Source organism: Glycine max, chromosome 20, assembly GCF_000004515.6.
Source record: "Glycine max cultivar Williams 82 chromosome 20, Glycine_max_v4.0, whole genome shotgun sequence".
Lineage (NCBI taxonomy): Eukaryota > Viridiplantae > Streptophyta > Magnoliopsida > Fabales > Fabaceae > Glycine > Glycine max.
The window spans coordinates 37,184,342-37,207,583 of record NC_038256.2 but is presented as its reverse complement, the minus strand read 5'-3'; the positions used below and the strand labels follow the sequence as shown (position 1 = coordinate 37,207,583).

Sequence of the window (23,242 nt, the reverse complement as noted above, 5' to 3'; positions counted from 1 at the left end):
TAATTTCTACTGAAATTTTTTTAATAATGTCTTTCTTTTCAGTTATGTTTTATTTATATACTCTTGATGATTAATTTAAAATCTTGTTTAGAGGAATGCAGTCAGTTTCACTTGACCCATGACTTATTGTTAAAAAAAATAATCATTTAAATGAATAAAATAAATAAGTAAAAAATAATTTAAATAGATAAAATAAATATATTTTAGCGTAAACTCCCTGTTCTGTTAAGAAAAAAACGTAAACTCCCTGTTATAATACAATAGACTGATTCAAATAATGTGCCAAATGATAACCTCGTGGGCCGTGGGCCTGTGGCTGTTATTTCACTCTTTCTTTCTCAGATGATGGTGAGAAATTGAGGCAATATTGTTGAAAGAGGTAACGATGATCAAAGAAATGCACTTGACTGAAAACATTTTTTTTTTTGTAGATTGAAAACAACATATTTATTGAGGTTTTTTTTATCAGTTTTAATATTCATTGGTTTAGGTGGTAAAAAAAAGTAAAATCTTAGGTTTACCTTTTATTAATAAGAAAACCTAAAAGACCTTTATTTTTTGTATATAAATTTATTTAACCCAATTAGTCAAGTATTTTTTTTGGTAAAGAAATTAGTCATGAATTAATTTGACTTCTGAATATTTAAGATTCAAAAATTAAATTGGTATCACCATTGTCAATCTAGAAATTGGGTTCTCAAAAGGTTTCACAGTTAATATTGATATATTGAAAAAACAATATGAAGTAAACATTTAGGCTACGATACGTAATCAGGAAATATATATAATCAATTACATATAGAAAGACATGTTTAACTTGTTGTTTTAATACCTTTGTGTAACAATGATAACAAGACGAGACAGACACGAATAATAACTACGTCTACCCGTTATCTATCTTCATGATAAAAATCTATCTTATCAGTCACACGAGTATCCATTTGAAAACTTTTTTTTTTTTTTTTGTATTCGTGGCTATTAATAGATGTTCATGGATATTTCTTAAAAGAAAAAAAAAATCACATAATTATTTTCTGAGCTCTATACAGGCAACAATTGCAAATATCAGTACAATTTTATAAATTAATAATTTTTTATCCTACAAGAATTTATACATGTCAAAATTGCAATTATGAATTTAACCAAAATAAGTTAAATTTTATTTTAACAAATTTACCAACATTTTGTTAAAATGAATTAAAAAATATTAAAGTTATGAATAATTTCTAAATAAGCTCTATGAAAATTCTTCTAATCTTCCCCCCGAGTCATATTCAACTTATATTACGTGAAGAGACACATTATCTAAGCTGTCATGTGCACGTAATCATTTGCAAATTACAATGTCCAACCCTGGAACTCATGCCAGCTGAAGATGGCCGGTGTGATTCATGGCCAAATAGCCATTTTAGAAAATTTATTATAAAAAAAATACTAGTATTTACCAACTTCGGATTTTTTTTTCACGTGATACCATCCTTTTATGATGCAACATGAGTTGTGCAATACTGTAATGTGATATTTAAAAAAAAAAAAAAACTGTAAAGTTTGCTGGGCTCTCATGCATGTAGCAATGTTTACGTTGTGTTCAGTTGCAACGATGGAATTAAATTACCAAAGACAGAAACCGGCAACTTGAGTTTGGTTGCTGTGATTTATGAGAGATTAACAAACTATTTGTGGGGGTTAGAGTTAAAATTTCTGTCTTTTGATTTGCAGTTAAATTGATTCTATAGGTAGAATAATTGATTTTTTAGTCAAAATATATATTATTTCTATTGTATTTTTCTTAAATTAATCAAACAACAAACCATATAATTTATTTTTGCTTTATCTCTCCTTTTAAAAAAAAATTATTTGTCTTTTATTCTTATCTACTCTATTTTTTCCCTCTAAACTAAACATACTCATTAGTAGAACACACCAATGTGTCATATGGTAGTTATGCAATGTTCATTATAATATTTGAAAATACTTGTGAGTTTTCACTTGAAGCAATTTTTAACTTTGCAGAAACCTTTTATCTTTTTAATTTGTAAAAATCAAATGTAGTATCATAAAATTTATAATAATCTATGCTTTTAGTTTCATCAATTGAATAAGATTTTCTTAATCTTAGAAACTTTTATTAAAATTATATTATTTTGGTTTCGGTTGCTTCCTCACAACATATTACGTTAGGAAACTCATTCATGATTTTTTTAATGAAAAGACTAAATAAAAAATATATTATATATAAAAAGACAAAAAAACATTTATTCAAAATATCAATAAGCCCACCAACAAGTGCCATATCTAGGAAGTGTTGTCGGCAAATAGATTGAAGGTTAGGTCTTTTTGATATTGTCCCAAAAGAATGTGAAACCCCACTTGCTTGTATTAGTTTATGTCCGTCCTAACTTCACTTGCAACAAGGAACAATAATCATTGTATGGATTTAGCCTGCCATTTTCTGTCTGGGCATTACTGCTCATTCCATACTCTACGACAAAGATATCATTGGTTGGTTGAAGAAACTACAATATACCATCATTTTCATTTTTTTTTAATTATATTGATAAATTTTTTGTGAGAAATAAAAGAATGTGGAATATTGTTAGACAATGGTTGAAAATTATTTATCATTTTAAACAATAATCATTTCACTGTGTTTTTTTGTATGTTTGTTTGACGAAGATACTAACAGACAATAATAAACATTAAAAATAATGATGTTTTCTTACTTCAGATAATCAAAAGATTACTTTTTCGTAATTTATTAAGTGAAATAAAATAAAGCATAAGTAATAATTACTGAGAAAGTATGTAAAAACTCAGTAGAGTAAAAGAGTAATTTAACTAAGTATCTATTCTACGTACATAAAAAAAAAATATTCTCTCCACAGGGAGAGTAATATACTAATATATTAAGAGAAACCAATTTCTTAAATAAATCTGTGTGGCTTTCAAATAGAAATACACCGAATTTACTCAAAAATAGTTATTCTGATTTCTAAATTAAGGATATTTATTGAACTTTTTCATCTCAAGAATATTTATTGATCGTGTGAGGTTTTATATAAAATAAAACCTTAAATAAGGACTATTTAAATGAATACACAAAAAATAATTAAGAAGAGATAATGGATTGGGGCATTTTATTCAACGCGGAGTTGTCTTTCAAAATTTGGAGCATAGACGCAACGCAAGTGTGTCGATTCCGCGTTACGGACGGAGACAAGAACGTAAAAGATTGGCTACAACTACAAAATCCTCAAGTCAACCGTCTTCTATACATCTAATTATTGAGTAGACGACAACACAAACATTCTAAGTAAGGTGACACTATAGCACTATTTACACAAACAAAGCAAATAAATCACATGATGAGGTGCATCACCATCACAAACAAAAGAATTTCTCACACTCTTGTCGCCTACTTCTTCCAACAATTAATACACTATTTTCAATATGATCTTTATTATTTGATAAAAATTATCAGAAGTCACAAAATTTTGTGAGTATTTTATATTTAATGAATCTCATATAATTTTATAGTTTTAAACCAATGATAATAAATAAATAATATATTAAAAAGAGTCGTTATTAACACACCTTTTTTACTAAAAATTGTGCATTCCGTGTCATTTTTGTCCTTTTATATTTTTGCTTGTACAATTATTAAAATGTGGAAGAAAGATGATTTGCCTTGATGGCACATTTAACCATCATTTTTTATCTGTGAATTTTATCACTAAGTTTTTCTTTTGGAAAACTTGATTGTCTAAAATTTTAATTTTTGTGTATTTTAGTGATGCTAACCTGTAACTAAAACAGTTGAAGAAAAAATAAAACATCATTTTGTTACCAACATGATGATGAAATGTGAAAAAAATGATAGTGGAAAAAAAATATGAGTGATAAAATCACAAAAATTAAAAATTGTGGTGAAAAAATTCACAACAATATAGATTATAAAATTTGTGAAATGATAATAATTAAATGGTAAAATGTGCAGTTAAACCTATATGATTCATTGATGGATGCTTTTTTTGTCTCTTCCTCACCATTTGGAATGAAGAAGAAAAACATTTAAATTTTGAATGGACAGAAAAATGAGAGGAAAGAAAATTTTGATATTTTTTATCTCTATAAGTCTTTTTTTTTCTTGTTTTTTCTTTCTTTTCAATCAAACACAAAAATACATGATTATACGTATATTATTTGTTTCCTATTTTCTTTCCCTCCATCCAATTAAATGTTGGATTTTCTTTGTTTCAAATTGGGTTTGTCTTAAGACGTATGAGTTTATATCTATCTCAATTCTAAAAGCTAATTCAAGGAGTAAAAATTTTCTCTCATTTATATATTGTGGGACTTGAATTTTTCCTAACACACCCCTCACGCTTAGCATTTCTTGAACTTGATACGTGAATAACAATAATGAATGATCTTTGGATTAATTTTTTAATATGTTGTGATATATATATATATATATATATATATATATTATTTTTACATCTACGATGTATATTTCTATACATTACACTCGTTTGAATTTCATGCATTTTTTATTTGTAAAGATTAAATTCAGGTACCAATGATTTCCAACAATTTTGTACACTATTCAATTAGCTGAACGGAATTCCATTAGTATTTATGTTAAATGCATATACTTTTAATTAAAAATTTATAAGATTCCATGTGAACAAGTAAAAATTACGTTGTAAGTTAAAATGTAAATAAAACAAAAGTAATATAATTGTTTCCCACTATATTAAAGATGCAAAGATTGTTAAAAAAAATGCAAATAATTTGTTAGTAGAGTATTAAAATTTGAATTTAAATTTAAATAAAATCTTAAGCAAAATGTTTAAACTAATCTTGAGGTCACTTGTTGGCGAAAGAAATCTTGTTCCTGGTCAATGGTGCTGCCACAGAAAGGTATTAAACTAATCTTATTTTCCTTTTTTTATATATAAAAAAAAGGCTTAGTTGATTATACACGTTATGTATGCGTGTTTTTTTTGTTTGTTTGAAATCACGTTGTGTGTTATGTATGCGTTTATACGGAAAAAAATTGATTAAGGGATGGTTTGGTTGTGTTTAAATGAAAAGTAAAGAAGAGGAATTTAAAAAAAAAATTGTATGGATTTCACATTTCTTTTTCTCTGTACTTTAATTTAAATATTTTTTTAAAGTTTTCTTCCACACAATCAAATTACCCCTAAGACTGGTAAGATTTATAAGGTTTAAAACTTTTAATTTTTCCTAAAAAAATTTAAATTTAACCTATTTATTTTTAAAAGAGGAAAATATTGAAAGAAACGCGTGTTTTTAATTTATATTAAAAAAATAATAAAATAACATCTCTTTGATAAATACGGAATTTAAACATTATTAAGTTTTAATAAAAATTAAAATCAAAATTTGAAATATACATATTTTATTCTTTTTAAAATCTAAAATATAAGTTTAATGTATAATGTATTTACTTTACACGTGTATTTTTTAAATCTCAAGATTGATTTTTTTAAAATATAATATAATCTAAATATTTATTTAAAACTTTTTTATACTAGTTTTAAAAATAATATTAGTATATTCTAATATATTTTAACAGATTTAAACATCTGTCAAGAAAACAAATTTAAACCTTCTATAATAAATAAGAACGTAATTATAAGACAGTATAACAAAATAAATATAATATCAACAAATTCACTATTATTACTAAATTCTGATTTTCATTTAAACTAATTTCTAAAAGTATACCAACCATATCGTAACACTTACGTCTAATGTGGACTGAATGGTAAATTCCCCTCAAATAATTGAAGTTATTTTCACACTTCATATTTACAAACTAGCATTTATTTAAGAGAAAATATAATATATAAATAGTTTAATACAATGTTATTTAATCATAAATTATTATATATAATAAATTTATTAATTTTTATATTTATTCCATAAAGTCATACTTTTGCGGAGAAAAAAAAACCTTAAAGCCATACTAATAATTATTATTTTGGTTAATGAATAACGTAAAAGTTTTATAGCAAACTATCAATGATGTCAAGAATAAAAATAACCTATGAAACGCATAAAAAAAAGCTACGAATGATAATAATTAATTGATTAAAGTTTGGAGCTGCTATAATTATTAAACTCTCTTTATTCGATAATAATATAATAGCGTATTCCTCATTTTGTTTTTGTGCATGTATCGTAAAAAAGGAAAAAGAAAAAGTAATAAATTTAAGTAGAGGTTACTTAGCCTAGGAGGGTGAGTGGAGAAAAGAAAAGTGAAATTTGAAAGAAGTGCGGAAAGAAAAGAAAAAAGAAAAGGCGAACACATACCATAACACAACACAACACAACACAACACAACACAAGTTGTATTGTAATATACGCGTCAACTCAACCAACAATAACAACAACAACAACACCACCACCTCCAACAAGCATACATATCATATCTTTGATTCAGCTTCCAAACGCGCCATTCCCATTTCTCTCTCTCTGCTTCTTCTTCAGATACCTAACCTAATCTCCCAAACAAACAAACCAACTCAACCTTATCAATATCGTTTAAATAAATTTTGATCGCGCACGCGCTTTGAGATAGATCATGCTGCGTTTGTGCTACGGCCCTCTGGATTGCTGCTTCGGACGCCGTGGTGGCCGCGCCGCCGACGGACTTCTCTGGCACACCGACTTGAAGCCCCACGCCTCCGGCGACTTCTCCATCGCCGTCGCCCAGGCGAATTACAGTCTTGAGGATCAGAGCCAAGTCTTCACCTCCCCCTCCGCCACCTACGTCGGCGTCTACGACGGCCACGGCGGCCCCGAAGCTTCCAGATTCGTCAACAAGCGTCTCTTCCCTTATTTGCACAGTAATTCCATCGTTCCTATTCCTTTTCGTTTCTTTTAAGATCCAAAACCACTTCACCCTTACTCATTTGTTTTCTGGGTTATATGATTATTATGATATTGATATATTAGTCTGGTATATAGTATTTTTTTTATTAATTATTAATATAATATTAAATGTCTTTTATGATTTTTGAGATAATAGAATATTTTTTTAAAAATTTCTTTATTAAGTACGAAGAATATTACTGTAACATATGAATTATGATATTGATATTCTGGTATTGATTGACTGGTTTGTTTTTCTATGCTCTATGATATATAAAAAATGAAATGCCAACTGTTGTTGTCTTCTCGGTTATACTTCCTCAAATAGAGGCACGTGGTTTTGTTCGCTCGTTAGTAGGAAGAGGAATCATTCCAAAGAGGCATTTGTAGTCAATTGTACAATTGCTATCAATAAATTTCCCTTTTTTGCCCAATTTTTACATAAGCCATGTTAATTCGTACTAAATTTGTGAACAAAGAATTTGAACTAAATAAGCACCATGCTCATTTGTTTGTTGTTTTTGATTTGTAGAATTCGCCACTGAGCAAGGGGGTTTGTCAGTGGATGTGATTAAAAAGGCGTTCAGTGCCACAGAGGAGGAATTCTTGCATTTGGTGAAGCTATCCATGCCCATTAGTCCCCAGATTGCTTCCGTCGGATCCTGTTGCCTTTTTGGTGCAATTTCTAATAATGTGTTGTATGTTGCAAACCTTGGAGACTCGAGAGCTGTTCTTGGCAGGAGGGATACAGAGAGAAAGAACAGTCCGGTGGTGGCACAGCGTTTGTCAACTGATCATAATGTAGCTGATGAGGAGGTGAGAAAAGAAGTTGAAGCTCTCCATCCCGATGACTCACACATTGTGGTTTATAGCCGTGGAGTTTGGAGGATTAAGGGCATTATACAGGTATAATTAGCTGATATGTTGTCCCTTTTGGTGTCTTCCTGACTTACTTACCATTCATCTATTTTTTGTGTCTCTTCTTTCTACCCTTCCTTTACCTTCCATGGTTATTTTGAACTAGATGTATTTTTCCTACACAAAGATGACATAGAATTTGAGGTTTACTCTAATTGGTTAGAATTAAGGACTTGGATGCTCTAAGCTCTGATCTCCATGTTTTGCCTTTCATATGTGTCTGCTTCCGTTGTAAGAGAAAGGTGCAGGGAGGTTACACCTAGTTTATCTCGACAGTTTTGGTGTTGCAGGTGTCAAGATCTATTGGTGATGTGTATTTGAAGAAACCAGATTTCTACCGTGACCTGGGTTTTCAGCAGTTTGGAAATCCTATTCCTTTGAAGCGTTCTGTAATGACAGCTGAACCATCAATCATTATTAGGGAGCTTGAGTCAGAGGATTTATTCTTGATATTTGCATCAGATGGCCTCTGGGAACAATTAAGTGATGAGGCTGCGGTTCAGATCGTTTTCAAACATCCAAGAGCTGTGAGTGTCTACTGTTGCTTGCGAGCTGCATATAATGATCAACTTCGTAGAAAATCTTTCAAGGATTTTGATGTGTGTTTCTGGTACTTGCAGGGAATTGCCAAGAGACTGGTGAGAGCTGCTCTTCATGAAGCTGCAAAGAAGAGAGAGATGAGATACGATGACATAAAGAAAATTGACAAAGGAATAAGACGACACTTCCATGATGATATCACTGTGGTTGTAATCTATCTTGATCACCATGCAGGCTCCTCTAAGCAAACTGCTGTTGGCTATACAACTGCCCCAGTTGATATTTTTTCCCTAAATGCGGATGGGATGCTTGGTACAGTTGCCTAAGAGTGAAATTGCTTCAAAGGATCATACACTGACATTATTTGGGGCAAAAATTATTTATAGGTGAAGATTAATATTGTTGGTAAATGAAGGGAATTCTTGAGAAAAATATACAAAAAATTACTGCATAGATATAGTAGCTGGGAGTTGCTGACAGATTCTTTCTGGTGCAGATATGCATTTGTATAGTTGTGAAGTTTATTTTTTGGGTTTGATGGTATCAATTTTGTTTTTCTTTGGAAAGAAAGAAAATAAAATTATATTGATTGGTTAGTCAAGTTATTTCTCACTTGGTAATATTCGTCCTGAATAATGGAGTATGAGGTACGCGTTGGTGACGTTTCACCAACTAACAGGAATTGCAGGACTGGTGAGTGGATAGTTTTCATAAGCGCATTCTTATTGCCATGGTACGTGTGTTGATTACAACCATGAAATGAAAATTCTTTCCAAATGTTGGTTGTGCCCATTTCCCACCGTAACAGGCGGAAAATTTGTGATAGAAGCTTGCATTTTAGTCATCAGACGTGTTGATTTTTTTTAGATGTTTGACATTTTCTGTGTTTTGAAATGAATGTTCACACGTATAAGCAACCGTTCGAACTCGTTTATTAGCAAATCATTTTATGATAATGTTCAATTGTTAATATTTTATAGAACGTTGAGTTGGCATTTTTGTTAGCCTTACCATAGGAATGAATAGAAACTGGAAAGTAAAATAGAAATTAGGATTCGAGGGTGCCCCAAAGGTGAATTGAATATTGAATAAACTAACAAAGCTTGTATTTAAAAGTTAAAACAAGTAAAAAGAAAGGGAATAGGCAGAAGTGTCGAAAACTGGATACTGGTAGATGCCGTGGTATGTGTGGCAAAATTGTGTAGTATTTCTTAACAAACATATGAATTGAGAATTCTTATTACGGTGGAAATGAAAATTATAAGACTAAATAGTATTTTGAAATTTAGATACACGGTGAAGATTAAATGTTAATTAATGGTGAGAAATGAAAATTATAAGTCTAAATTATATTGGAAATTTAGGTACATAATCAAGATTAAAATAGTCAAAATCATCTAAAAAAATCGTGTATATTTATTTCTTACGTTAACTATTCAATATGATTTAACCACTCAAATTTATAATTTTTAATTCTCCACAATAATAAAAAGTCTTACTTGATCTGCTTTCAGTTAATAAAACAATAAATACTTTTTTAAGAAAATGTTAAATCAAACATAATTAACCCGGTTTTGTACTCCACCATGTGTTACGGCCAAAATTTCCAACTTATTTTACCATGTGTGATGTTTTGTTTGATAAAAAAAAAGTCTTACTTGATCTGCTTTCAGTTAATAAAATAATAAATACCTTTAAGAAAAATGTTAAATCAAACATAGTTAACCCGGTTTTGTACTCCACCGTGTGTTATTTATCACCGCGAAAATTCCCAACTTATTTAGACTTGGTTTCTTGAAATTTGGATCTAATTGTGAAAACCAAGTCAACGGTCATCTTTGGTCCCATAGTCAATGTGGGTCTGACTCAATCACTCTTCATTTTTCCAAACTGCTCGTCTTTCTCAAGTAAGCACTAAGTTGGACCAGAAATTTGTTAGTTTGCAAGTAATAGAAATCAAAATTATGACTTTTTTCTCCATTCCTAACCACTCAATTGACTTTATATCTCCTCCTATACAAGTATTCTAATTTTCAACGTTTGTTAGAGCATTTTCTTAGACCAGAAATTTGGCGCATTTAGCCTTGAAGCTAGAGAGAAACAACCGGATTAAACAAAAATTGTCTTCTACCAAGTGCTTAACTGGAATGGGTCTCTTATAAAATAGGCTGACTTACTAAGATAAAAAAAAAGAAGCACAAACAGCATTGCCTGCAGGAATAATCTTTAATTAATGGTGATCCATAAATCAAGAGAATACAAAAATCTTATTTGTTGTAAAGGTTTCTGGGCCAAGAGTGTGTTATTTTTTTTCTGTCTCATCGCTTTCGTGTTCTTCAATTCATTGATCTACAAATTCGAACCCCCTCCCTCCTCCCTCTGTAACTTCCCACCCCTTGTATAACAAAGTAGTAAACAATGTTGCAGACTTTTTCTACAGATAATAACAACCAGTTATAACTTCACTGGCTGTATGCCTACCTCCCAAGCCATTTACACAACATGGATAGGCAAGGTGGAAAAGACCAAGACCCTATTTGAATAGACTTTTCAACAAGTATTTATAGGAAAAAAAATAAAAGGATAAAATGCATTGACTTTTTTTTGTATAAATTAAAGCCAACTTATGCACTTTTAATTTTTATACTCTCGTTTAACTCATTCAAAAATTGAAGTGCATAAATTAATTTCAAATTATAAAAAAAAGGTTTAATTCATTTTAATTTTAATTTTTTCTCCTCTTATAAGCATTTATTGAAAAGTTTATCTAAATAGAACCTAAGGGTAGCTGACAAGTGGGTCAAGATGCTTTCCAGTAAAGGCTCCAGAGATTCATGGATCAACTTGAGACCATTTCTTTGCTATGCGCTCTAGTAACCTGCTCTTTTCATCCTCAGAAATTTGTGGATCAAGGTCGCCAAGGTTTTGAACAAAACTGCATGCCTCATCTCGCAATTTGAGCTTACAGTACCAATCAACGATGGAGTTGTAAGTATTATGGTTTGGCTTACATCCTTGCTTGATCATATACCGAATTACATCAATAGCCTCCACAAACATTGAGTCAGCAGCATAGGCTGCTATAAATGTATTGTAAGTTACAACATCCGGAACAGGTGCAGGAACTTTCATTTCTTCAATTATCCTTTTAGCCTCGTCCATCATGTCATTTCTGCAATATGCATAAATAACTATGTTGTATGAGATAACATCTGGCTCGATACCTTTGTCCAGAATTTCCCTGAAGATTTGCTCTGATTTGTGGAAATTTTCTGTGCGGCTGTACATATACATCAAGCTGTTATAAGAAGTCAAACTCAGAGTCAATCCACTCTCATACATGAAGTTTAAAATCTCATTGGCTTTAGGTACCATCTTCTTCCTCCCATAAATTGAAAGCATTGCATTCGAAGTAGTTACATCTGGCGAGATTCCTCTCTTCCTAAACTCCAAAAATGCACGTTCAGTTTCTACTAGGAGATCAACCTTGCTATTTACTAAAACAAGTGTCTTCAAAAGAACAGCATGTGTTTTAATTGTGCCAGAGTATATTTCCTCAGCAAGAGCATTCATCCTTTCGACCTCTCTACCATTGGCATAAGCATGGAGCAAAGAAGAATACGTTACCTCATTAGGTTTACATCCACCATCTTTCATTTCAGCAAGGACTTTCTCAGATTGTTCCCAAAGCCCTCCTCGAGCCAATGTTGCCAAAACAGCATTGTAAGTAGAAAGATCAGGACTCACTCCAGCCTCCAGCATTCTCTTATAAGCAGCCATTGCTTGGTCAAAGGAACCACACCTGCCATACGCACTTATCAGAGTGTTGAAAGTGTCCCTCTCAGGTGCAAACCTGGACCTCTTCATTTCTTCAAATACTCCCGATACTTCAGAGTCCATTCCATTTTGTCCAAACACTGCCAAAAGTGTATTCCAAGTAACAATATCAGGAGAACACTTGCACACCTTGATCTCCTTGAAAACTTTCACCATTTCCTCAAACTTTCCTCGATCACCATACATCTTAATGAGCGCATTGAAGGTGCATATATTAGGCTTGCAACCTACCTTTCTCATTTCCTCAAAAACTTCCATTGCAAGCTCTTCCTTCCCAGCATTCACAAACCCTGACAAAAGTGTAGTGTAGGTGTAAACATCAGGCTTTATCCCTTTATCCACCATTTTCCTTTTAAGCACCAAGGCATCCTCCAACAAACCGCCTCTAACATAAGCCGACACCAACGAGTTGTAAGTGACAACACTAGGCCGAAAGCTGTTACTCTCCATCTGTTTCAGAACCTCCATGGCTTCCTTGGGCCGCCGGGACTTACCATAAACATCCAGCAACGCGTTATACGTAACCGCGTCAGGCCTAAATCCAGCCACCTTGATCTCCTCAAAAAGATCAAGAGCTTCTTCATACAAAGAACCAGCCCTACAACAACTTATGAGAGTATTATAAGTGCACAAATCAGGGGCAAGGCCATGGCACTTCATGTCCTGAACAAGAGCAATGATCTTAGCCCAGGGCATGCCCATCTTACCATAAACATTCAAAATTGCATTGTAAGTAATCAAAGTAGGTTCACACCCCACTTCTTTCATTTTCCCAAACACCTTGAGTGCATCTCTGTATTTTTTATTATTAGCATAAGCAGTTATGAGAGAGGTGTAGCCATACACATCTACCTCAAACCCATCGGCTTCTAGATTGTGCAGCAGCGACGCCGCGCGGGAAACCCTACCCGTTTTCCCGAGAATGGAGACGATCACGGCGATCACGGAACCGTTCAGGAGCGAAACGCGGTCGTTTCGGGTACGGATGAAGTCGAAGAGGGACAAAGCGAGGTCGAATTTGTTGTTAAACCCCAAACCCTTGATAATGCCGAGAATGTCCCAGGAGAGGGAAGAGGAAGAGGGTTGGTCGAAGAGGAGGGGGAGGATTTCGTGGAAGCGGTTGGAATCGAAGGAAGGGTGGATTAGGGTTTGGAGAATTCGGTGGGCTTGAGGGGAGAGGCGGTGGGGAGAGCGGGGTGTACGGTGGGTGGAGGGAGAGAGGTGTAGATGGGGTGTAGAAGAGTGGTTTTGGTTCAAAAAGAGGTCTTGAAGAAGAGGGGTTATGGAAGAGGAAGAAGGGGGGGTTGGGAAGGGTGGTTTTGTGGGTGTTGAAGGTGGTGGGTTTGGGAGGATAAGAGGGAGAGACAGCTTTTGTGCCATGGAGGACTCAGTTAAGTCAAGTGTGTGTTAGCAATCACAAACCACCCTCTGCCCTCTGCTCAATGCTTGGAAGCTCCCACAATGTTTTTATAGTGTTTCTTTTTTAAAACTATATTTCACCATTGGATCCATACTCGAGACAAAGAAGAAGAAACCAACATTAATTTAAATATCATACAAACATATCATTTATTTTTAAGTAATACCAATTACCAAATATATTCTTACTTTTTTACCTTGTTATCTTTTTTCAATTTAAAAGAATTAAATCTTTTCCAGAAAGAAAGCTCAACGTATAAACTGGCTTTTCTATCCTGTATTTATTTTAGTAATTAATTATTAAAAGAATAGTAATTTTATTAACAAAAGTTTGAGATAAAGGACAGAGATCACGAAAAATAAGGGAGAAGATGAGAAACTTTTTGTAGAACAAAATTTGTTGGAGAAAAAAAAAATACGAGAAATCTAAAATTTGAAAGAACGTGGAAAAGATGGTTATGTAGAGAGGGCACTTCTTGGAGTGGGAGCATGAAATTCGTATTGAAACAAGGAAATGGAATTTATTTGAAATTTTTGAAAGGTGAGATAGTTAAGATAGTAGTGAAGTGTTTATGCAACATAATATTTTTTTTCCTTCAAAACTAAAGGTTTAAGTGAGTTGAATAGATGTTCTGAAACTCAAGAAATGTTTATAGGATTACTTACCGTATTTATTATTAACATTCTCACACATCAACAACGAGAATTAGAATTACGTCTTTTAGGATATAAATGTGTTATTTACAAGTTTGATCAATCTTGGTTATACAGCATGTGATTAATCTTGTATATACCTATAGGGATAAATAATATATGTATTGATTGTTAAAAAAATATCATTTAAACAAAAACTAATATGTGCAATATTTATATATAAGTAAAATATTAAGTGATTAAATTTGTGCTAATATTATTTAATTTTATTTTTAAAATCCTGAATAAATAATGTTTATTGAAAATGGAAAATTTATCCTCTCATTCTTTTTGTTCAAAGTTCAATTCTCAAATATAGATTTAAATTTTTTTAAATAAAGGAGCATTTTAATAGATAAAATACACATTATCCAAAAAAATTGTATTAAAAAGATAAAATATACTTGTAATCAATCATTGATTAATAAATCAACAGTTAAAATTGTGGTATTAACAAACTTTAAATTCTGTTTAAAAAAAACTTTAAATTAATTACAATATCAATTATTAATTTGCTGATTAATAATTTTTCCTTGCTTCGTTAAGATCCTCCAACCCAAATCTTGGCTTGCCTTACTTTTATTGTTTTTATTTAGTTACATTTTTTGTGTTTTTATTTTTTAAAAAATTGATTAAATCTATCATTTTTAATATTAAATAATTTTGATTTTTCTATCGATTTTCTTATATTGTGAGTGAAGTATGGATGGTGATGGACCGAGCCACTAAAAAATTAGGGTTTCACTAAGGAAAATCTAAGAAAAATCTAAATGGCTAGATAATATTTTACCAAAGGCTAGATAATATCTGTACGAAAATTGCATTGCTGACATTTCTTACAAAAGGGGAGTCCTTCTTATAATCTAAGATTGTTAACAGGTAAACAATACAGAACATACATGTGTAAGTATGTGTTTGGATAAACATTAAAAAATTTGATTTTAAAAATAATTAATTTTGTAAGATTAATTTTTTTTGTTAATACTGATTTTCAAGTGATATAATTTATGTTTAAATATTTTTATTGTAAAAATAAGTTACAAATAAAATTTAATATCAATTTTTTATCCAATGCAAAAATTATTTAAAGTTACCTCTAAATCAAAATTAATTATGAATTCAGAATAACATAAAAAATAATCTCTATCATAAAATGAAACATTGTAAAAATTTATCTAGAATCAATTAAATTATTAAAGACTCGAAAATAATTTTTCAACTTGAAATTAAACATGCCCTAAAACATAGAAGGGTATGACATGTACAACATTTAAAAATAAACATTATAAACGAGCGAAATCCTTCAGCCACAGGAGTGGATTGGCTGTCATCTTGGGCCTACTGAGTTCACTGGTGTTAGGGCTCCTTGCTGGTTTGGATCAGTAAGTATACTAATATGATGGTCTCTTTGTTTTTAATTGAAATGCAAATAATTGGAGGCATACAAATTTAGGCACTTACTATCTACATCTCCTTTCTTCTAAGAACACCCGTTCCCCCTTTCTACCTATCAATCTCCTATTATACTATTTTTATTAAAGAAGTATATCCCTTTTGCTTTCTGGAAATGTATTTCTGGAATAACATATACATATTCCGAAAATGTATCTCTAGAACTATGATTTATAGTTTTGGAGATATACTTTCGAAATATATATATATAAAATATAAAATATCACTTAAGAATTAAGATAGTTGATGAAAAATAAAAGAAAGGTGATAAACTCTTATCTTATACACATGTTTATTATTCTTATTTTCATATTATCATTAGTGTTTTTTAAATCTTATCTAAAATTTTATTTTCATCTTATCTTTATTATTCTTTAAACTCTAATTTTAAACTATCTTCACCATATATTCATTATATAATACCATGTTTTCATTATTATTATATAATATTTTGTGTTTTCCTTCATATGGCACTAATGCATTGCCACATGAAGTAAAACACAAAATATTATACAATAATGATGAAAATGCAATATTATATGATGAGTATATGGTGAAGATAGTTTAAAATTAGGGTTTAAAGAATAATAATCATAAGATGAAAATAAGATTTTAGATGAGATTTAAAGAATGAAAATAAAGCTAACAAACATGGGTATAAAATAAGTGTTTATCATCTTTTTTTTATTTTTCCGTCAATCATCTTAATTCTTAAGTGATATTTTATTAAAAAATATGTACCTATTTTGGAAGTGTATCTCTGAAACTACGAATCATAATTCCAAAGATAGATTTCTAAGATAGGTATATGTAATTTCGGTAACATATTTCTAGAAAGAAAAATGGGTGTACTTCTTTAAGAAAAAGAGTATGATGGGTAATTGAGAGGTAGGCAGTGTGTGGGGGTGTGCTTAGAAAATTGAGGTATAAATAGTAGGAGCCCAATTTTATGGGCTAAATAACAAGGGATCCAATTAACAAGTTTTTTTTTTTAATAAGAATTACGAATTAGAAAGTTACTTTTCCCCTCCTTACACTGTCACCGTGCCATGATAGTGTACAGGTAGAATGTGAACACAGCGTGTTTACCCGTGGTGGACAATAAATGAGAGCACACTGTGCACGTGCAAATGCCCATTTGACGATCCTCTCAACGACATATATTACGTACTGAATTTTCTATATTACAACTACCAAATTGACATTAAAGCACATGATAATGATAGTGTGAAAAGTAGCCATTTACTTATGATTTATGAATATGGTAACTATTAACTATATATGTTGGTTCTCTCCCCTGGTCGTGGCAATAGGGGTACACCATTAGAGTTATAGATAGTATTACTGAGAGTGAGTGAAATATCATGTTTTCAGTGGGATATACTCATTTTATGTAGAGATGTAAGCAATGGTACCACATGGACAGTGTCATAAATATGCATCAATTGCAGACCTTAGCAGCAGTATAATAAATTTGTCTCCATCTCCGTGCATACCATTACCAAGCTTTCTCTGCCGACACTCCTTAGAAACTAGTAGACAATTTCACTTGCTACTATTTTATGTTGCACACTCATCCTGTGCACGAATCTCTTTGAAGTTCTCACCTTGTCAACTAAATAAACAACACAGCTCCTAAGACCCTCCTGTTATGTCAGAGAAAAGAGGGTCACAAAACTCAAGGCAATTGCCTTAGAGCTTCTGGGTTTTGCTAGGAAGGCACCATGTGCATTTTCATGATTAAATTAGATATTATGTAAGTCAACCATGGAATCTAGCTTGTTCATATGCAAGGAAGGAGTAGTGTTTAAAGAAGTCAAACAAATATTAATCAGGCGCTATTATCAATATAATTTTGTCACTGAATGAATTTTAATGATTCAGTAGATCTTATATATAAAGATCAACAAAAAAATAATGTCACGTTCAAAATGCCATGGTTTTCCTTTCACTACAGCACCTCCCTCTAGGATTCCTGCAGTCGAGAAAAGCACGCAGTTAGGTGATTATAATTTGACCTTCATCAAACGGTTCATATGTGATTTTAGTAAATTCAACTTAAAAGTATCTTTAAAATACTAATCATTTGATCTTCATCGAAAGGTCCAGATTTACGATTGCGTAAATACAAAGAATTCAAATCCCCGTTGGGGTGTACTAAAGAAAGTCTTGTAAGTAGAAGGAAGATGATGTCACATTTTCTACTAAATTCAGATCTACCAGCTTATAATATGCGATAAATTGAATAAAACTTGAATGTCCTACTACTAACGAGCAGAGTAGGTGTAGTTTGTTCTATTTGGTAGTTCAAAATGTGAATATAATAAAATTAAACCCAACCTTGAACTTCATTTGACCCTTAGCTAGGTACAATTTTAAATTCTTATACTATTACTATTTTATACAGCGCTATGGTGATTATGTGCATGTGCACACAAGTACCTATACACTAGGCTTAGCATTGGCCTCTTCTTTTCCAAATTTACCGTTTTAGAATGTACGAGTCCTACCTATCGGGACCAGCTCAACAAAATTTGGTTGCGTTGTCTATGTCAATGAGTTAATTACTTCCACATCTTAAAATGGTAAAATAATGGGAAAAAAAACAAAGTTACCTGGACTTGACTCAAGTGTGATTAGGATGGACAGAGTTTAAAATCTAAAAAAAGGCAAATATAAGAGACTCATCTAGCTCTTTTTGGTAGCATTCTCCCAATTTTGACAATCTTTGTCCTCTGCATTAAACGAGTTTCTTTTTTAACCTTTTTTTTTTAATTTCTGTAATAGAATAAGTTGTTGCAAAGCCAGTTTAATTTAGAAACCCATCCAACCAACCATGAGTCACATTCCAGGTTTTCTAACCACGCATAATTAATTTAGTAAGCATGGGGATGGTGATGGCCATAAATGTGTACACATTTGACCACGCCCCCATAAAGATGTAAGAATGTACGAGTAAAAAATAAGGATAATAGTATTTTAAAGCGAGTTTTTCTATAAAGTACAGAAGTGAGGGCATATACACCCATGCTTAATTTAATTTATAGTATAATGTATTTAATCTTTAAGTCGCTAAAATTGAATGGATGGTACACCCTTAAAGGAGCTTTTTCTTAAAAGTAAAACGATCTGAAAGAAAGCAAAAGCTCAAGGAGTTTTATTAGGAAGATTGGTTTCTAGGTTAACACATTACTTTAGACTATCACAAAGACAAATCACATGCCATTATTTGGTGGGCAAACAATCATACGAATGCAATGTATGCACGATAGAGGGTAGACAACAAGATTCAACCAGTTATCACCAATTTGAAAAAGAGGAATACAAATGGAATAATTTTTTTATTTTTTTTAAAAAAACAAAGCTTAACTGATCTTGACTGCTTTGAGAATCCTCCTCTAGGAATATTGTTCAAGTTGGATAAAGAAGTAAAAGACAGTGCCTGAAAAAGCAAAAGAAAATGATAAAGACTGCCTGAGAATTGAGCAAGAAAGCGAATGAAGCTGGTAGCATCACTTGGGCATTGGAAGCACCAAACCCTCGTGGTTGGTCCTTCCATAATCACGTTCACACACACTCACAGACACGCGCCATCAGAAACATAACCAAATTTCGCTTTATTTATTCTGAATTCACACTGGCTTCTGTTCCGTATTCATTTAAAAAATTGTTATATTCCCCGTTATCAGGTTCCTATTTTCTTCCCTATGCTCATTTGACCAAGACCGTCGGAAAAAGAGCGAAGCTTCCACACATGCAGCAACCATGAGGAGGGGGGAAATTGTATATTACCTATGATCCGTTGCTGACACTAAAATTAAGTTCACAAAATAACAATTTGGGAGGTTACAGACGCACATTCACTAAGCTTCAATTGATGACTAAATGCGTTGAGAATACAACTTTCCGAGTCTTACCTTCAATTGATATGAACATTTATTTACTCAGTGGTACTATTTAGTTTTTCTTTTACACATAATTTACCCAGACAAAATAGGGAGAGTATCCAATACCATATGCTATATAATGACAAATGCAAATAAACGTCGACGAGTAAATCATGGTTACCATTTACAAGTCAGACAGCAGCTCCGTCAAAAAATAATGTGAAGAGTAACATATATCCCATCACAAGCATTCATTATCTGACAGTTTCATTATCAGGAGCACTGGCAAAATAACATCATAACACAACCGGAAACTTACAAGAGATGTTCGGTACATTGAGTATTGTCCCTGTAACTCTACTCCATTATCTCGGCTATCAAAAACAACCACGTTACCTTTTCAAACACAGAACTTCCACACCATGTAGAAGCTGTTAGTGCCAAACTGGCTGTGGTCGATGGTAGACTCTTTAATATTACCACCATCGACACTTAGATAACTTGCTAAGTAACAAAAGTTTAATGGGTCCACTATACCAAAGCTTCACCACCTTCCCTCATTCAAGGAAGGTAAACTAAAATTTTAACCTCAAATTGCTCTATTCCGAAGTGGAAAAACGAGCTCCAACTCCATAGTTGGATCCTGCATTGAGAATAAAACATTCACTCAGGTCTGTATGCATAATACCCGTGAATTTTTATGCTCTATTTACAGAACTATATAGAGGCATAAACAAACTTTCACATAGAACCAACTGAACCCCTAATCTAACATCTAAACGTTAGTAGTCAAAAACTAGTGACTGCTATTAACAATTGCCTTGAATTGATCCTACTGCCGTCTGTTAGATTTCCATCTTCCAGATCATGCTATCAATGCTGCAGTTATGTGATTTCTCCAGCGCAACAACTTTGGCCCGATGTACTGCTAGTGAGTTCTTTGCTCTTTCATCCTGAGGAAGTTCGCAAGCTTCACTGACAGAAGCTGTTCTCAAATCAGCTGGGGGAATGAAGCAATCGACTGAAAGGCCTTGAACATTGAATGCAACCTCATCGATTGTCCAGGCCTCTTCCATTCTTGTTTTAGTATGGCTCATGGCCATCTCCCCAAACCTGAAAAGAGTTACCACGGAATGCCCTGAATGGGCAATCATTATACCTTCCACGGGCTTATAATCACTAAGGAATGAATTGATTGTGGTTTCCCAATAAACTGCATCGCCCCCATTAGACTGGATGCGGGTCAGATGGGAGTCCTCAATGTGTACAAGAAGTCCAGTCTTCTGGCTAAAGTAGCCAAACAAGACATGCCTTATGATCTCAGCAGGACCCTCACTCCGAGCCTTCAATGTTTCAGGGTCAGTACAAAGCTTCAAGATGAAGCAATCCTCACCATTGATGTTCTTCTCTCCTATGCATTTGGCATCGGCAAACATACTGGCAGTGGTTCTAGGGTCAATACCCTAATCAAACAAAATACACACACTTAGAAGTTACACAGGAAAAGGTAAATAGACACTAGAACAAAAACAAACAGCACATGTATGTGTAGTAGGGAAATCAACCTGAAGTGCACGCCGCAAAGGCCTCACAGGTCCCTTTGCCGTGTGAGCCCCAAGCCAAGGTGTGTGCCTCCAAACAAGCTTGCCATTACAGCCAGCATGAACCTTGCTTCCCCCAACTGCAAGCTCTACATACCACATGTCGGGATCCATCTGCCAGAGCACAAATCCACCAGACTCTGCACACCTACTCCGGTTCTTCACTACCCTAGTTGCAGTTTCAAATTCAGAAGCCACCATTCTAACCTTTCCCATGGCATAAGCATTTCGTATAGAGTTCTGCAATTTCAGCCCCCCAGACGCTGCTGTATACTGCTGCAATATGTACTGAGCGGATGAAGTCTCCTGCAAGGGCATCCATGAACAAAACATACAAAAACAAAAAAAAGGTTAATAATAATAGCTTATCAACTGAATTTCACCGTTCAGAATAAACGGCATTTTTTTATTCTTCATTAAGAAGATGGTCCGTTGGTCCCCCTTTACAACGAAAGGGTTGAATGCAAAGCATCAATTTAAGAACATTATTTGAGTTAGGAAGCTAAAATTATCTCATAGCACATAGAACCGGGTTTTCAGGGTTTTGGTTGGTCCCTATTCAAATAACTTTTTTTTTTATTATTTTCTTTGTAAATTTTGTAGTTCTCAGTAGGGCACCCTTGAAGTGAAATAATTGAAAGAAGGCACGTGACTCGCCGAGTCTCTCACCAAGTTAACAACCCTTGGAGCGAAACACCGAGAACAAGAGATAAAACTAGAAATCGCAGAGTGAATCTGGCACGGGATCAAAACACGACAAGCAGCATAAAAACATGACATAAGTTACCAGAAAAGCCATAATCTGAGTTGCTCAAGAGAAGCACATTAAGATAGGAGGAAGAAAATGAGCAAAAATCCAAAGCACATACATCCAAAGAAGAGACAGAGAGTAGTTAAATTTCACTGTAAGAAACAGCAAAAGACCAAAGGATGTTTGAGAAAAGGGAAAAATGGGTGAGAGCTTACAATGGGAGTGTCTTTGATGCTGAGATGAGGCAAGGGGTCGGTGGAGGAGACGTGAACGGGGGCGAGAGGAGCACCCATGACGCCGAGGAGGAGTCTCAGATCAGACCTCTTGTACGACGACACGGAGGGGGCACGTGACAGCTGCCCCTTCATCCAGTGTCCTAAGCCCGACCCGATTCGCTTCGGATCCCCATTTTCGGTTCCGTCCGGGTCGGGGCCCTCCATGAGAGGCGTGAGCGTCTCCCCAAGGGGGCGGAGGCTGACGGATCTCGCGACGGAGGAGTCTGGGCTGGGGCTGCGCTTCTTGCGGCGGAGGAGGCCCGTGATGGGGGAGACGGTTCGGGCGGGGCTGGTGGAGCGAGAACGCGAGGGGGAGAGTCCGCGGACCACCTCGTCTTTGAGAGCGGAGAAGAAACCCTGCTTCTTTTCCATTTGGAAGGATCAAGAAAGAGAGAGTGTGAAGAAACGGAGTGGTAACTAACCCCTACGAGACTAGGCAAGTGAAGGGAGAGAGAGAAAGAGGTTCATAGAATGAATGAGAAAACGGTTTTGGAAGAGTTGGAGGCAGTGAGTGGGTGTGAGTGAGAGGAGTTTAGTTTTGAGGAGTGTGTGCGTTTGTGGGCGTACGGTTTTCCAGAGAGAGAGAATGGTTTTGCTGCTTTATGGGAAGGCTGAAAGGTTGTGATAATACTATTATATTTCTTTTTTTGTTAGTTGCAGTTCCAAATGCGGAATATTTCCTTTTCTTCTCTTTAATTTCGTACAGACGTGGAATTAGTTTTCATTACTACTACTATCTTAAACAGACTTTGTTATTTATATTTTACATGCTAAAATAATTTTATATTATTGTCTTAATTATAATTTATTATTTATATAATTTTTAAGATAATTATTATTATAAAGTAAAAAAAAAACTTATCTTATGTTTTGATTTGTAATTGAATGAGTAAAATTATTTTTACAGTTTAAATACATCACTTTTAAACTCATTAACTATTAGTCAATCGTTCAAATTTATCAATC

At 33.3% G+C, this 23,242-nt stretch overlaps 3 protein-coding genes across 3 annotated transcripts; 1 reads left to right on the top strand and 2 right to left on the bottom strand.

The window, feature by feature from the left end:
- The first annotated feature begins 6,268 nt into the window (after nucleotides 1–6,268).
- Nucleotides 6,269–8,962, top strand: LOC100813810 (probable protein phosphatase 2C 63). Its single transcript, XM_003555931.5, has 4 exons — nucleotides 6,269–6,878; nucleotides 7,436–7,809; nucleotides 8,112–8,348; nucleotides 8,442–8,962. Exons 1-4 carry the CDS (start codon nucleotides 6,614–6,616, stop codon nucleotides 8,685–8,687), a joined length of 1,122 nt encoding a protein of 373 aa, XP_003555979.1. The 5' UTR covers nucleotides 6,269–6,613; the 3' UTR covers nucleotides 8,688–8,962.
- Nucleotides 8,963–10,581: 1,619 nt separating this feature from the next.
- LOC100813079 (pentatricopeptide repeat-containing protein At5g02860) lies at nucleotides 10,582–13,744 on the bottom strand. Its single transcript, XM_003555237.5, has one exon. The coding sequence runs from the start codon at nucleotides 13,576–13,578 to the stop codon at nucleotides 11,194–11,196; it is 2,385 nt and encodes a 794-aa protein (XP_003555285.1). The 5' UTR covers nucleotides 13,579–13,744; the 3' UTR covers nucleotides 10,582–11,193.
- A 6,139-nt stretch (nucleotides 13,745–19,883) lies between these two features.
- Nucleotides 19,884–22,927, bottom strand: LOC100813272 (uncharacterized). Its single transcript, XM_003555930.5, has 3 exons — nucleotides 22,217–22,927; nucleotides 21,215–21,556; nucleotides 19,884–21,112 (listed from the first exon to the last, which is right to left on the bottom strand). The coding sequence occupies exons 1-3, from the start codon at nucleotides 22,646–22,648 to the stop codon at nucleotides 20,495–20,497; spliced, it is 1,392 nt and encodes a 463-aa protein (XP_003555978.1). The 5' UTR covers nucleotides 22,649–22,927; the 3' UTR covers nucleotides 19,884–20,494.
- Nucleotides 22,928–23,242: the final 315 nt, after the last annotated feature.